Source organism: Cydia fagiglandana, chromosome 3, assembly GCF_963556715.1.
Source record: "Cydia fagiglandana chromosome 3, ilCydFagi1.1, whole genome shotgun sequence".
Lineage (NCBI taxonomy): Eukaryota > Metazoa > Arthropoda > Insecta > Lepidoptera > Tortricidae > Cydia > Cydia fagiglandana.
In genome coordinates this window covers 18,511,385-18,528,051 of record NC_085934.1, presented here as the reverse complement: position 1 = coordinate 18,528,051, position 16,667 = coordinate 18,511,385, and the positions used below count along the sequence as shown (strand labels likewise).

Below are 16,667 nucleotides of genomic sequence, written 5' to 3'. Positions count from 1 at the left end.
ACTCCCAACTTTCCACTTAGTGTTACTTGTTAGGGCATTTAGCGAAAAGGTAACTCATCGGTATAGCAACACCATCACAGCAGGTATCGGTAACAATCATCATTATGTCACTGAAACTCGAGGATAAACCATCTCATATTTTATTTTAAAATTAATAACATAAAAAAAACGTTTCTGCTTTAAAAAATCTGTGTCAGACATCATACAACGTAGACCCATAAACGTTCCAAAAAGGAATAAAAACTTCACCAAAATAAACGAAGGATTCAGGCTGTAAAAGAAGATTAAACTTTTTATTGTGAGTGTAAATCTGGCCAAAATGCGTGCTAAGATCGTAATATCGTTTTTAATCTGTTTTGTGGCATTTTGCAACGCGTTTCCCGAGTCTCAAGGCGTCGAAGCGAGAGGGAAGAAAAATAAAATCGCGCTTTTTAGTAAGTACTTAATTCTTTTGTTTTTATTTTAGCCATTAAATTTACGGGTATTCTGTTAGAAAATAAAATAGGTGAAACAAATCATCAAGCAAGGACTTTAGTCTCATCATCATCATTGGCCTGTAACACCAATAAAATGATAGTTTTTTTAGCGTCCTTAAGAGCAAGAGCGGCAGTTTAAATTAAAGTCTACATTACCGATAACGAACTAGTTATCTCGACACGTTCAACCTGAAGCCTTAGATATGCTTATAAATATACAGGGTGTTTGGTACATCGTTTGCCAAATTAAAACGGCAGATAGGTCGAGTCATTTGCTATCTTCTCATGCCTAGAAATTTTATGCGGATGCGGATGCAGATGCGGATGTTGAAAATAATGCGGATGTTCCGCGGACGCGGATGCGGATGCGAATATTCGTAACATCCCTGCTCCAAATGAATAAAATAAAAAATAAAAATAACATTTAGGCCAAGCAATAAGAAGTTATAGAGGGAAATGCTAGGAACACAATTTTTGACTACGTAACTTTGTTTGGACTAGTTAGGAGGTGAACATATCAAAAGTCCCCGGCCGTAGCCCCGGTGCTGGGGGGTAGAGGGGGGAAAGAAGGTCTCATTTTTCGGTTTTTCACTTATATCTTGGAAATTTTGCGTCTTAGCGACATGACTACTAAGACAAACCAAAAGCTGATAAAATTTGTTACAAGTTTTATTCGGTCAAGTTTTTCGATATCTTGAATAGTTTTTGAGATATCCGCTCTTGAAAGTTTATTTAGGGCTTTCAATTTTATCTTGATATCTACATTAGTGACGCTGCTAGACCGTGTTTGGTATCATTTTCGTATAAATCGGGGGTGCTGAATTCAGTTTTGGTATCACATTGACACCATTCCTAAGAAAAGACATATAAACTTTGAACAAATACCTTTTTTTTTAAATTCCTCTTCACGCTTAAACCGCTCAACCGATTTAATTGAAATTTGGTATACAGATATTTCGAGTCCCAAGACAGGACATAAGATACTTTTTATCTCAATAATCATCCTTTAAAGTTGTGAAATGGAGTATGGGGGGAATTCAACTTCGTCGACGAAACTGAATTCCTGAGGTTAATACTGCTCAAGGTAAGGTTTGAAGTCATGTTTGGTATCACTTTCATCTAAATCACAGATGTATTCCGTCCTAAATTTCATCTAAACCGGTTCAGCGGTTATTGACTCCCCATACAAACTTCCACCCCACTTTTCACACCCTCAAAAGATGCTTTTGGTTATAAAAACTATCCTATGTCGTGTGTCGAGATTTAAACTATTTCTATACCAAATTTCAACGAAATTGGTTCAGCGGTTTAAGCGTGAAGAGGGATTTAAAAAAATATTTATTTTTAAATTTTGGTTTTACTTCGGAATGGTGTCAATGTGATACCATAACTGAATTCAGCACCCCCGATTTATACGAAAATGATACCAAACATGGCCTAACAGCTTCACTGACGTAGATATCAAGATAAAATTAAAATCCCTAAATAAACTTTCAAGAGCGGGTATCTCAAAAACTATTCATGATATCGAAAAACTTGACAGGATAAAACTTGTAACTAATTTTATCAGCTTTCGGATTGTCTTAGTAGTCATGTCGCTAAGACGCAAAGTTTCCAAGATATCAATGAAAAACCGAAAAATTCGACCTTCTTACCCCCTCTACCCCCCAGCAGCGGGGCTACAGCCGGGGACTTTTGATATGTTCACCTCCTAACTAGTCCAATCAAAGTTACGGAGTCAAAAATTGTGTTCCTAGCATTTCCCTCTACAACGTTTTTTGAGCATTCATTTCTTGACCTAATTAGCCGACGGGCTATTCATTCGCTGACGAGACCCATTTGCATCCGCGGAACAATTTGCAATGGAGCTATATGGAACGCTCGATAATGGCTTTTCAATATTTAATATATCTGCATTTAACATGTGCTTACTGACTGAGGATATTGATCAGGGCATATTGAAGAATACAGCTAGTTGTTTTCTATAGACACTTCTAATTGTTTAACAGTGCAGCGGTCATAAAATTTACGAGAATACACTAATAAAACAAGATTAAACATGTCGCTTCCAACCGGTACGAATGGAGGTCCAAGGGGGAGGCCTATGTTCAGCAGTGGACGTCTTATGGCTGAGATGATGATGATGATGAAACATGTTTTAGGGTTTTTGTATACCTGTATAAATAAAACATACAAACACATTGTTCAAGTAATTTACAATACACAATTGTGGCCACTCTATTTAGGTAATCATATTAACATGTAAATGGAATATAATTATCAGTAATAATTTTGAAAATAGCGCTGTCTAAACTTGTTAAGAGAACCTTAAAGCAAAATAGAAGTTATTATATTGAATTTTACATGTTTTAAGTAAGGACAATATTAGCCAGGGCAGAGTCTAACCAAAACATAAAAAGGGTAAAATTTCTTGATAGAAAAATAAATAAATAATAAATAAATAAATAAATACTTAATATACAACTAAAAATAGAATAATTATAGCATAAAATACCTAACTAGTGGTAGGTCAACGTCGACAGATCTGACGAGCAAAAAAGTAGTAGGTATTTTCAGAGAAATTGAGAAACCCGCGCGACTGTCATATTGGGCCCGATTCGGATTTTGAAATAATATTAGATATCTTTTAGACATCACCAAGATACGATAACGATATGTTTAAGATCTAACTTGTCAAATTTGACATTTGCGCGATTCTGGAGATACTCTTGAACGATTTCCACAGGATATGACTAAAGGTGGCCACTGACGAGCCTTCCAACAGTCCAAATAGCGTGGCTGCAATCCAAAATCGGTCCGTGAATGTCAAAAACGTACAATGTTTAATATTAGAACGCCGTCCATTTGGATGAATCCATTGTAACCGCATCCATTTGGAAGGCTCGTCAGTGGGCTGCTTTAGAGATCCAATTCACATCTAATAGATATCTTACTCTATTTAACGTAAAAGTGACATTGGTTTCCCGAATTGCGCTGCAAAAGAGAACTAGTTGATATTTAAACTATAACGTATCTAGAATGGATCTAATACGTGTCGTCTCTTGTGAATATCTTGAAGTTCGAATACGGCAGATTGTCATACTTTCCGCCGCAAACTTTGCGCTGCGAGCCATACCTTTTCTTTTATTCTAATGTTCTTTCTTTACGGTCTCTCTCAAGGTAACTGATGCATATGGAGCGCAGACTGTATAATGGATTTTTAATATTAAAATTCTTATCTGCATGCTCGTTCTTAAAGACGTGCTGTTGTCGGGAAAAGCGGGAAAGTTGCCGACTCCGGGGAATATTGGGGAAATTTGCTTTTCCATATATTATTAGCTAGGCTAAGCATACGTTCAAACATGCCTGTACATTATTTTGCAAACACTCTCTTAAACCCTTTCTGATCATAAGGTGGTAAAAGTTTAAATAAATTTTATACAAGTTTCACTTTATGGTAAACTGGTTAAAAGTTCTATGATAAACGTTTCCTTTAAGACATTACCGGCTCGATTCGGAAAATGAATTAGAGACTCACTAGATATGAAATAGTAAAGATATGTGACGTTCCACTGCAAAAGGTACCTTATGGCGGCTGGCGCCGCGATTCGCGAAATGAATTAGATATGAAATAGTGAAGATAATTATCTTTACTATATCGTTTCTAGTTAATCTCTAATTCAATTTCCCGAATCGCGCCGTAAGTTGTTTTTTACAGTAAAATATCTAAAACTTTATTTTAAACTTATTTATTTCCAAAACACATTTCTAAATACCGATGCCTTTGATCACTTCGTAAAAGTTGACTTTTGTCATTGTCTGTGCAAAGTTAGATTGGTCCGACTACTCTATTACCCATTGTTAACAAGATTGCGTCTAGCTTAATTATAAAAGTAGAATAGTGTACGGATACCTAAGCTGTCTTCGTCCATTTTTAAAACTTACCTCTCTCTTCTTCTTCCTCGCGTTATCCCGGCATTTTGCCACGGCTCATGAGAGCCTGGGGTCCGCTTGGCAATTAATCCCAAGAATAGGCGCTAGTTTTTTACCCCACTACGGCAACGCAAAAGGAGGGTTATGATTTTGACCGGTATGTATGTGGGTATGTATGTATGTATGTATGTTCATCTGTTCCCTCATAACTTCTACAGTACTTATTATAATTTAACAAACGATGTGTCATTCGAATCGTCTTAATCGTCCGCTGGTTATAGGCTATATGGCGTCACAAAAAAATGAACACTGCGCCCTCTAGAGGTCATAAAGTCATCATCATCATTCTCTTGCCCTTGTCCCATTCACTTGGGGTCGGCGCAGCATGTCTTTCTCTTCCACACCTCTCTATCGCCCGTCATTTCATCATTCACTTGCATTCGTTTCATATCATCTCTCACACAGTCCATCCACCTTTTCCTCGGTTTTCCTTTCCTCATACTTCCCTCCACATTCATTCGTAATACCTTTCTCGTCACATGACTTTCATCCCTCCGCATCACATGCCCGTACCACGCTAGGCGATTTGCCCTTACTTTTTCTGTTATGGGTGCAACTTTCAGGCTTCCTCTTATATACTCATTCCTTATCCTATCCATTCTCGTCACGCCACACATCCATCTCAACATTCTCATCTCCGCTACATGCAATCTCTTTTCATCCGTCACCTTTAGGGCCCAACACTCTGATCCATACATGACGACAGGTCTTATGACTGATTTATAAATTTTACCCTTCAACCGAAGAGGCATTCGGGCGTCGCAAATGGTTCCCGTGACCTGTCGCCATTTCATCCATCCTGTGCTAATCCGGTTTTTCACGTCACGGTCAATATCGCCATCGCACTGTACGAGCGAACCGAGGTACTTAAAGTCGGAGCAGACCGGCAGTGTAACGCCGTCGAGTTCTATGGCAGCAAAACTGGAGAGACCGCCAAAATCGCAGAACATGTGTTCCGTTTTAGATCTGCTGATCTTTAGGCCAACATTCTCCAATTTTTGCCGCCATTTCTCAAGTCTGCTCTGCACCTCAAGTTCGTTTTCACCAACAAGCACAATGTCATCGGCAAACAGCATACACCAGGGTGCCTCCTCCTGTATGTCTGACGACAGAGCGTCCATAACAAGCAGGAAGAGGTAAGGGCTTAAAGCCGATCCCTGGTGCAAGCCTACCGTGACACTGAACTTGTCGGTGGTGCCAGCAGCTGACCGGACGCGTGTACAACATCGGTTGTACATTGACCGGATTAGCTCTACATACTTCCCAGGCACGCATTTCTCTTTCAGAGCCCACCACAAAACCTCTCGGGGTACTCGGTCGTATGCTTTTTCGAGGTCAACAAACACCATATGCAGGTTCTTTTTGGCATGTCTGTATTTTTCGCACAGATGGCGAAGTGCAAAAATGGCGTCTGTTGTACCTCTCCCCGGCATAAACCCGAACTGGTTTTGTGTTATATCACTCTCATCTCTCAGGCGTCTCTCTATCACTTTTTCCCATACTTTCATGCTATGTGACATGAGCTTTATTCCTCTATAGTTGTTGCATTCTTGTACATCCCCTTTGTTTTTAAAAATGGGCACCAGCAAACTGTCGCACCATTCGTCGGGAATGGTTTCTTCATGCAACAACTTATTGAAGAACAAAGTCAGCCACTTACATCCATCCTCACGCAGTAACTTCCATACCTCTCCTGGTATATCGTCTGGTCCTACAGATTTCCCATTTTTCATACTTCTCACAGCCGTTCTTACTTCGTCCATACATATTTCTTTCACTACACCCATATTTATCATCCTGTGCTGTAGCACCCTGTTCCATTCATTTTCCTCATTCATCAACCTTTCGAAGTAGGCTTTCCAACGTTCTTTTATCGCTTCATCTTTCGTAATCACCTTACCTGCATCATCTTTCACACATTTTATATGAGACATATCCCGGGAACTTCTTTCTCTCGCTTTGGCTAGGCGGTACAGCTGCTTTTCGCCTTTAGGACTATCTAAAGACTCGTACAAATGGTCCTGTGCTGCTGTTCTGGCTAAAGCAACTGCACGCTTTGCTTTCTTCTTACATTCTTTATATTCTGTCCTCTTTATTTCCTTCTCAATTTCCTGCCCAGTTTTAACACTTTGCCATTCTTTAAATGTCTGCTTCTTTTTCTTTAATACTTCCTGCACCTCCTCATTCCACCACCACGTTTCCTTATCTATCACACCTTTCCCTTTCGACTCTCCCAACACATCTTTTGCTACTCTCCGTATACAATTTGCCATCTCGTTCCAACATTCGTTTGCATTCAATCCTTCCATTCCTTTCATTTCTATCATTTTATCTATTACACGTTCTTTAAATTTTATAGCACATTCATTCTTCTCTAGCATATGCCATCTTATCTTTGCAGGGGGCCGTTCGGTTCTCATACGAGACTGGACTTTAATGTTCACATCGATTACAAGCAGCCTGTGCTGTGAAGTAAGGTGTTCTCCTCATAAAGTCACGAACCAAAAAACTAAAATTAAGAAAATTAAGTAATGATGATGTGTTATACATCATTGGAAAGAGCTCAATTAGCACATTTCAAATATATAAATATTGTTAGCTCTTGCACCCGACTTTGCTTGCATGCGCCAGATAAAATATTAATTTATCGGTTAGGTGATTCGAACTATGAATCTACAAGCGCTCTGGATTCTATCCGCGTGTTACGCGACTACGGCGATACAAGAAGGTTTTTGCAAAAGAAATTTGTTTGGCCGCTATACATGGTGTTTTTTTAATGTACTGCAACATTTTATAACGTGAATAGGTATAGAAGTCCTCAACAGCCAAAATGTATGAAACAGTCAATTTTTTTACAAGATACTTACGCGTTCCGAAGCCGGGCGCCTTCGGCGCTCTCGTACTAAAATTGTCGGGCGTAGCCCGACGTACGCGTTCCAAAGCCGGGCGCCTACGGCGCCCTCATACTACAAGAGTCGGGCGGAGCCCGACGTACGCGTTCCAAAGCCGGGCGCCTTCGGCGCCCTCATACTACAAGAGTCGGGCAGAGCCCGAAGTACGCGTTCCAAAGCCGGGCGCCTTCGGCGCCCTCATACTAAAAGAGTCGGGCGTAGCCTGACGTACGCGTTCCAAAGCCGGGCGCCTTTGGCGCCCTCATACTAAAAGAGTCGGGCGTAGCCCGACGTACGCGTTCCAAAGCCGGACACCTTCGGCGCCCCCATACTAAAAAAGTCGGGCGTAGCCCGACATACGCGTCCCAAAGCTGGGCGCCTTCGGCGCCCTCATACTAAAAGAGTCGGGCGTAGCCCGACATACGCGTTCCAAAGCCGGGCGCCTTTGGCGCCCTCATACTAAAAGAGTCGGGCGTACCCCGACGTACGCCTTCCAAAGCCGGGCGCCTTCGGCGCCCTCATACTAAAAGTGTCGGGCGTAACCCGACGTACGCGTTCCAAAGCCGGGCGCCTTCGGTGCCCTCATACTAAAAGAGTCGGGCGTAGCCCGACGTACGCGTTCCAAAGCCGGGCACCTTCGGCGCCCCCATACTAAAAAAGTCGGGCGTAGCCCGACATACGCGTCCCAAAGCTGGGCGCCTTCGGCGCCCTCATACTAAAAGAGTCGGGCGTAGCCCGACATACGCGTTCCAAAGCCGGGCGCCTTTGGCGCCCTCATACTAAAAGAGTCGGGCGTACCCCGACGTACGCCTTCCAAAGCCGGGCGCCTTCGGCGCCCTCATACTAAAAGTGTCGGGCGTAACCCGACGTACGCGTTCCAAAGCCGGGCGCCTTCGGTGCCCTCATACTAAAAGAGTCGGGCGTAGCCCGACGTACGCGTTCCAAATCCGGGTGCCTTCGGCGCCCTTATACTAAAAGAGTCGGGCGTAGCCCGACGTACGCGTTCCAAAACCAGGCGCATTCGGCGCCCTCATACTAAAAGTGTCGAGCGTAACCCGACGTACGCATTCCAAAGACGGCCGCCATCGGCGCCCTCATAGGCACTAAAGGAGTCGGGCGTAGCCCGATATAGGCGGCGCTCTGCGTGCGTTTCTGTACTGAGGACGCCATCGCAAAAATAATATAAAGTGACTTCAAAAAGTTAGTAACGAAATCATGACCCCAAAATTAATTAAATAAAAAATAAGTTCAAAAACTAAAACCCGACTACTGCAAATCGCTGAGATTCAGAGGATCGCCGTGGTCGTATGCCACATTACTTTTAAGTTTATAATCGTGGCATACGACCACGGCGATCCTCTGAATCTCTGTAAATATATATAAAAAAATAGTAAATTATATTACGTTGTATTTTTATATAAAAAAAATGGTAACATTTGTAATATTTCCTGCTTGATAATTTTTGATAAGAATTCTATCTTGTTTCATACTTTTTAGAGCGCGATTTGCAGTAGTCGGGTTTTAGTTTTTGAACTTACTTTTTATACGAATTCATATTCATATTCAATAATTTATTTGCATAAAAAAAACACATAGAAATGCATGCAAATACAATTTTTAAAAACACAGATATCACAACAATACAGATCGGAAATAATGATACACACATAGCAAGGTCTAACAAAAAAAAAACTGGTCAAGTGCGAGTCGGACTCGGGACGGGACCCTATTACTAAGACTTCGCTGTCCGTCCGTCCGTTCGTCCGTCCGTCCGTCCGTCTGTCTGTCACCAGGCTGTATCTCAAGAACCGTGATAGCTAGACAGTTGAAATTTTCACAGATGATGCCAACGAATCTGTTGCCGCTATAACAACAAATACTAAAACCAGAATAAAATAAAGATTTAAGTGGGGCTCCCATACAGCAAACGTGATTTTTGACCAAAGTTAAGCAACGTCGGGCGTGGTCAGTACTCGGATGGGTGACCGTTTTCTTTTTGCATTTTTTTTCGCTTTATGGTACGGAACCCTTCGTGCGCGAGTCCGACTCGCACTTGCCCGGTTTTTTTTGTACGTGAAACGTGACGTGAGTGAAACGTCTTGACAAACCCGAATGGGTCAATCAAAAACCAGATGTAACATGAAGTTTTCTGGCGTGGTGGCTTATATCTCTAGAACTCTGAAGAATAATGCCGAACAATAGTACAAGTGTCCAAATGCGAAGACTGAAGACCGAGCTCCGCGTAGAGCTGAAAACTCGGAGCGTCCGACGGGTCGCGCTTCCTACAAATTCCGAAAGTATTTTAAAAGCGAAGGCCGAAGAGAGATAATAACTAAAGGCTGGCCAAAAAATAAGTGCATTCCCGTAGCTGGGGAGGTTTTGGGATTATACTGATCAACTTTTAGTATGGGACCAACCCCGAAATCGCGAAAAAAAATGTATCCCCCATAGAAAACGGACCAGCCAAAATGTATGCAAATGCCAAATTTTTCTTCGCGATTTCGGGGTTGCACGTCGGCAACGGGAATACTTAGTTTATTTTTTGGCCACCCTGTATGGTGTTTTTTAAAACACGTAACAATAGTAACCTAATCAATCAGTACTACAAGTACCATTGCGGCTATGTGCCAGGTACAGCCCAGTCACATTTTTTGTCTTCCGTCCGACTCACGCTTGAAGCTACGGGACGCTTCGGGCCTTTGGCCTTATGCGGATATCGGCGTAGGGCCTTCGCAATAGCTGTCTACATCACGTTTCACTTAAACCATTGCGGCTGTGTCCCTAAAAAAACGTAACCGCATTTTTGTTCTTAAATCCGACTCACGCTTGACTCTAGATTTCTAATAGGTTTTCCTATCATCTTTAGGTAAAGGACTATTTTGTATATTTTTTGCAGAATTTTAGACCCAGTAGCTTCGGAGATAGAGGGGGGGGAATGGTCATTTTTCGTCTATTTTCTTGAATAACTTCTAAATTTTTTATCGTCAATTTATAAGAAAAATATATTTGAGATTCTCACAATGAGCTCTTTTGTTTGATATGTAACACGATATAGTTTTCAAAACTTAGTTTTTTATCGTTTACCCCCCAAAAGTAGCCCCTATGTTTAAAATTTATTTGTTGACGTTACATGTCCGTCTTTGGGTCACAGACTTACATATGTGTACCAAATTTCAACTTAATTGGTTCGGTAGTTTCGGAGCAAAGTGGCTGTGACAGACGGACAGACGGACAGACAGACGCATGAGTGATCCTATAAGGGTTCCGTTTTTTCCTTTTGAGGTACGGAACCCTAAAAATTAAGTCAGGTATCAGGTACGATGGTCAAATACAACGTTAATATAAACATCAAATTCAACTGCCATCTAATCTTCCACCAACCAAGAGGGGAAACCAGGCCTGTATTTTTTTTAGGCAGGATGTATTTTTTAAACCGATTACCTTGAATGAGGTACTCATATTTTTTTTTCTTTACAGTATACTTCGCAGACCTGGTCATAAAGAAATTCTTTATCCTCAAGCTGATATACGCCTTCGTGTTCTGGCTGATCATCCACAAAGCTGGTTACTTCCTCACCTGGTTCGTCAGTTACCTCAAGGAGGCGAAGAAAGACCATCACGATCATGACCATGTCCACTATGGTCCTCATCACTACGATGATGGCCCCAGTTATGGACCGCCAAGCTTTGGACCTAGTTACGGACCACCGAGCAATGGACCCAGTTATGGACCTTATAAGAGAAAGAATTTTTAGTTAGTAATAGATGATCATACAAGTTTGTCAGTAGAAGAATTTAGCAAATGTTCTAAAAAAAACACCTTCGCGCCTACATTTTTTAAATTTGCCGCTCGTTTCTAGTATTTTTAGCTACTGACGGAAATTGCTGCAGCTTGACAGAGTATGTATAGGGAGACTGTTTACCATCAGGCGGGCCGTATGCTTGTTTATCACCAACTTAGTGTAAAAAAATACATAACGACCGGATGAGATGAGATCTTAAAGTCGACTAGGAGGGCATGAATATCAAGTCTTTTGAGTTAGATACAACGAAAATTTTCTCAAAGAACCGAACCGTTACGGTTTTTATGAAACGATGGTATGAACTTGCGCAATTTATGTAAATATTAGAAGATTTGATTAGCTTTATAATTTATTATAAAAGATAAGACTAGACTAGCTTAAGAAAAATAATAACTATTTATTTATTTCGTTACCATGCATTAAAGTATACGTAAAACTGAATTTATTGCCGTTTTATTATCTCTTATTCATCTTTCGCCTATTTTAATAAATTCTTACTTGTTCAGAAGCGGGAAGAGAAATTGTACTTATGAATGACTTGCGAATACGTGTTTTTATGAATGAATCGCAAGTCACAAGTAGGTACAATATACGTAAAAATAGAAAGATTTTAACCCGCCCAAACAATATCCCTTAGGCTCCCGGTAGATGGACTATGGGCCGGTTTTGGGGTAATGCATAGCGACCACTAATGGACAGTGCTCCAATTACCGGTTACTTAGCCAGAATTCAGCCGTTGGTAGTCCGGTTAATTTCGGGGGCTTAAAACCTGAACATTGTTTCGTCAGAAAATGTTACTTAGCTTTTACTAAATTTCACTTCTAGACTGCATAACGTGAAACAAAAATATATAACTATATACCATACTCATTCACAAATGTAGAGGAAAGCAAAAAAAAGGTTTATTTACTCGATTACGGCACCTAATATAATACAGTAATTTCTAAATTATAATTAAACCATAAGAGTAGAGTGCTCATTCCATACATTAGTTTTGGTACCAAAACGACAATTATTTTCGGAGTCGACATCTAGCATCGAATAGCGGAATTAAACTTAGCAATTTTCAAGCTCGTATCAAAATGAAATCAACGCAGTATCAAATGGGTGGCGACAAATAATTGATTATGATTAAATTGTTACAACCGAATCAGGCTTCTCGTTAATACCGAGTGTGGCCTGTAATATGAGCAAAAAATTAAACTGCAAGCTGTACTCCTCATACTGACCAACATTTGTTCAGCGACTTTAAAAAATAACTTGTGGTTTGATTTTTAATACACTTTAAAGTTTATTCTAAGACGCAATGTATTGCGAATTTTGTTATGTTTAAGGGGTGACAAGCAACGTCAATCACAATGATATGGCGCGGCGATGGCGTCCATTGAAGATAATATTTATATTTTATGAAAAATAGGAAATCTAAATACTTCATAATATTAAAAAGTTGTTGAACAAAAGTGTCACCGTTTGAGGAGTACATTCTATGTTTTAATTATTTGTTCGTGTTACAGGCCACACCCGGTATACTCATTGACAAATTTAGAGGAACACAAAAAAAGGTTTAGTTACTCGATTACAGCACCTTAAGTAGTCTAAATTTGTATATTAATAAAAACGTACATATAAAAAAATCTAAATTAAAATTAGTAATTATACTTAAACTATAAGATTAGAGTGCTAGAGTTTGGTACCAAAACGACTATTATTTTTGCAGTCGACAACTCGATATCTAGCTTTAAACTTAGAGATTTTCAAGCTCGTATCAAAATTAAATCAACACAATATGAAATGGGATGTGACAAATAATTGATTATGATTAAATTGTTACAACCGAATCAGGCTTCTCGTTAATATATTAAAATTTGAATTCCGCTCCTGAATAGTTTCACGATTGCAGCGATTCATATTTACCTAAGGGTTATTCCATCTGTCCATTTGCATCTCACATTTTGCTTAGTGATAGAATGAGACGCAATGCACATTAGACATTGAACAGGTGGAATAACACCCTGTGAAAGAATTTAATTTCCGACCCATGTACCAGAAATAGTCGAAAAGTGCTCGAGTGGAGACCACGGACTAGCAACCGCAGCGTAGGATCCACCCACAAGATAGACGGACGACCTTGTTAAGGCCGCCGGAAGACGCTGAATGCGAGTCGCTTCCAACCGGTACGAATGGAGGTCCAAGGGGGAGGCCTATGTCAGCAGTGGACGTCTTATGGCTGAGATGATGATGATGATGTACCTTGTCACAGTGACAATCAATATGAAATTCGTTAGAGATCTCATACTAATGTCACTGTGCCACAGAATAAATAATAGTACTAGCAAAGACATATGTAACTTCGTATAAGATGAATAAAATCTAAGAAAAAAACGTGCCTTGGAAATCAAGAAAAAGTCATTCTCGGATAGATGGCACACACACCTTTAGCCTATTCTCGGCTGCTTGACGACACCGTTTCATATTTAATAATTTTAATACATAGATATCAGTGAATGAACAATGAACATGGGTCAAAATGATATAAAAATAATAAAATCATTTATCCATATATCAATTTTTTTGATAATTTTATACGTGTTTATTTTGAGTTATAGTCGTGTGTCCATAGATGGCAGTAAATTTACAGTGACTACAACATTTACTATGACAGGACCCTCTATACTATCTATTCTTTTTGGTATAGGTACAGAAGACTCACTCTCTAACAAAACGCGTCCGTTAAGATCAGCACAGATATGGCCGTTAGGTGGCAACAGCGCCACGCGCGGCTTATGGCTTTCCCCAAAATTGGGGTGGAACGGATGTACTTTTAGCTACCCGTAGCAAACCCGTAGCCTGACTGTGCCAAGATACAAAACGGGTCATCAATTTAATTCTATGACTGTAAACTCGATAGAAAATCGATACGAAAAGAATACAAATCGGCCTGGGGGCCGATTTTTGAATTTCAATCGCTCGATTTCGTCACTCGAAAATCGGTGGAAAACGGCGAAATGCTAATTTTTGAAATACGAGCAATCGAAATTTGGAATCCAGTGGTATTGACCACCCGATTTCAATTCTATTAGAGATATCATATTTTAACGAAATACACGAAATCGAGTGGTCGAATTTCAAAAATCGGCCCCCTGGGCGTACCTCGCCTTAACCAGAGATATTGTCTTACGACAGGAATTATTCCGTAATAAAGGCTCGATAGATTTATTATCCGGCGTTAAATTGTTTCTTCGCCGGAATATTATTAATTATTCTCTATTACAAAGATATAATGGGAAATTTTCTCTGACAAATTATTTTTTATACAGCCGTGATATTTATCACCCAAAAACATTTACAATGTAGTGAACAATTTAGTTTAAAAAATAAACCCTGTGCCATCCGGATCCGTAATCCGGTTTAACGTATATCCGTAAATACGGACGCCCTCGATTATAAACCATTTACGCGTCTCATAAAACGACTAAGATTAAAATTTGAACCAGAAGCGTCAAAGATCTGCATACTTATATTTAACACGTTCGCGGACGCTCAGTCACACCAGTTGGACACCTAAATTTTGTATGGAAATATTGGGACTGTTATAGCATTCCTGTCACTACAAATATATCTTTTAGGTTTGTATATGACGCGTAATGCTATGCAAGGCGAATGCTATGCAATCCGCGTCAACATGAAGTATATTTTTTATACGCTATGTGACAACAAATGCTATACAATTCGGATGCATAAGCATGTCTGTCACATGACGTAGTCAAGATGGGATTTTATATGACATCGCATGTTATAGCATTCATACATCGTGCTCGATGGACTTGATGGCTGAGACTTCTGACTTCCTAAGGGCGCGATTTTTGCTCTAAAGACTCATTTGCTGACCTCTTCAAACAATTTTCTTCTTCTGTTTTGTTCCCTCTTTGCTTATCATTGTAATATTGAGTCCATCTCATACATGCCCCATGCCAAGCACGTTCGCTGTTCATTCAACCTCAAATTATGTGATACTACCTACAAATTATGCGTTGGAGACCGGCTCTAATCTAAAGGCCCAGTCATGGGTCTCATAGCATGTTGTAGAGAGCCGAGTTGCAATGTTGAGTTCTCTTAAAATGAGAGGTTTGTTCTTCTAGCTGTCCAAGGTATACGCAGCATTTTACGCCAACACTACTTCTCAAAAGTGTCAATATGTACCGCATTACACTTTTTCAGTTCCCTGTAACGCACCGCCGCGTTAAGTTCTGGACGTAAAGCGTCCACCACTTTTCCTGCCAAGCGATGATTCACCCAACTTTATATTCATTTTCGGATGCATCTGCACCAAATACAAGGCATGAAATATACACAGAATGATACCACAAATGCGTGTCATAAGGTGCTTACCTTGTGGGAGGTGATCATCGAGCGCCAACAGGCTATAATTCACAATTATATGACCAAAACTATGACTAGTAACGTAATTATTTCAATAATAGGTATACACATTCATGCCTCACTTTTTCACATTAATCGTTATCAAAATTTTACTGTAGTATACTTAACAGCAAGTAAACACGTTTGTTTATTAAAACACAATGAAAAACTTAAAGAAATTGTAAGAAAAACATTAATTACGATTTTATAAAAATACGTCAAAATCGCTATCGCGCACGAAATTGACCCAAATTACATGTGTCCACTCCCAGACGCACCTGCCGGGCTACTAAGGGAGCTGCCATACAAAGACGAATGCTATAGCATCCGCGTCACAGAAAGGGGGGCCAATTTGGAGACGTCACAGGATAATTTTTAACTTCGATAAAACTATGTAATATGGCAGTACGCATTATTTGACTCTGGTGACTGGTAGAGGAAAAGTTGATGAATAATATTATAATGTGGTTAAGCGGATTGATAAGCATTTCAACGAAGAAATTTAAAAAGAATAACGGATGCAATAGCAGGCGCGTCACCAGGAGGAGTACAAAAACGGATGCTATGCAATCCGCGTCCGCGAACGTGTAAAGTTCGCGCCGCGACAGAGACAAGCGACCGAGACAGAAGACCGCGACCGGAGACCGCGACCATCACTTGACCATAGGCAACATATAAGCGACAGTTCGCGGCGAGACAGAGACAGGCGACAGAGACGCGAGAGGTCGTGTCTCCTCGCGTATGTGTTGCCTATGGTTTAAACTGTTTACGCGTTTTATAAAACGGCAAAGATTGAGATGGAATCAGAAGCGACAAACAAAGGGCGCCATACTTAAGTGTCACGAGAAGCCAGTGATAAGCGTGATGCCTATAAAAAAAGTGAACTTTCTTCAGTAGATTTGCTTTACCTACTGGGGAGAGGGTCAATGCTTAGGTATTTCATTGACCGAGCGAGCGCGACAACCCTTTGTTATCTAACTTGGGCAAAAACGCTTTCATAAAGCCAGCTGTTCAGAAGTTGTCCTCTACGGGTCAAATTTCTCAACCAAATTTTATGAGCAAGTTCAGTAAGTAAGGTACTTGGA

General features: G+C 40.3%; 1 protein-coding gene across 1 annotated transcript; it reads left to right on the top strand.

Annotated features, from left to right (window-relative positions):
* The first annotated feature begins 281 nt into the window (after positions 1-281).
* On the top strand, positions 282-11,115 carry LOC134680333 (uncharacterized). Its single transcript, XM_063539448.1, has 2 exons — positions 282-434; positions 10,838-11,115. Exons 1-2 carry the CDS (start codon positions 320-322, stop codon positions 11,113-11,115), a joined length of 393 nt encoding a protein of 130 aa, XP_063395518.1. The 5' UTR covers positions 282-319.
* The last annotated feature ends 5,552 nt before the right edge of the window (positions 11,116-16,667 follow it).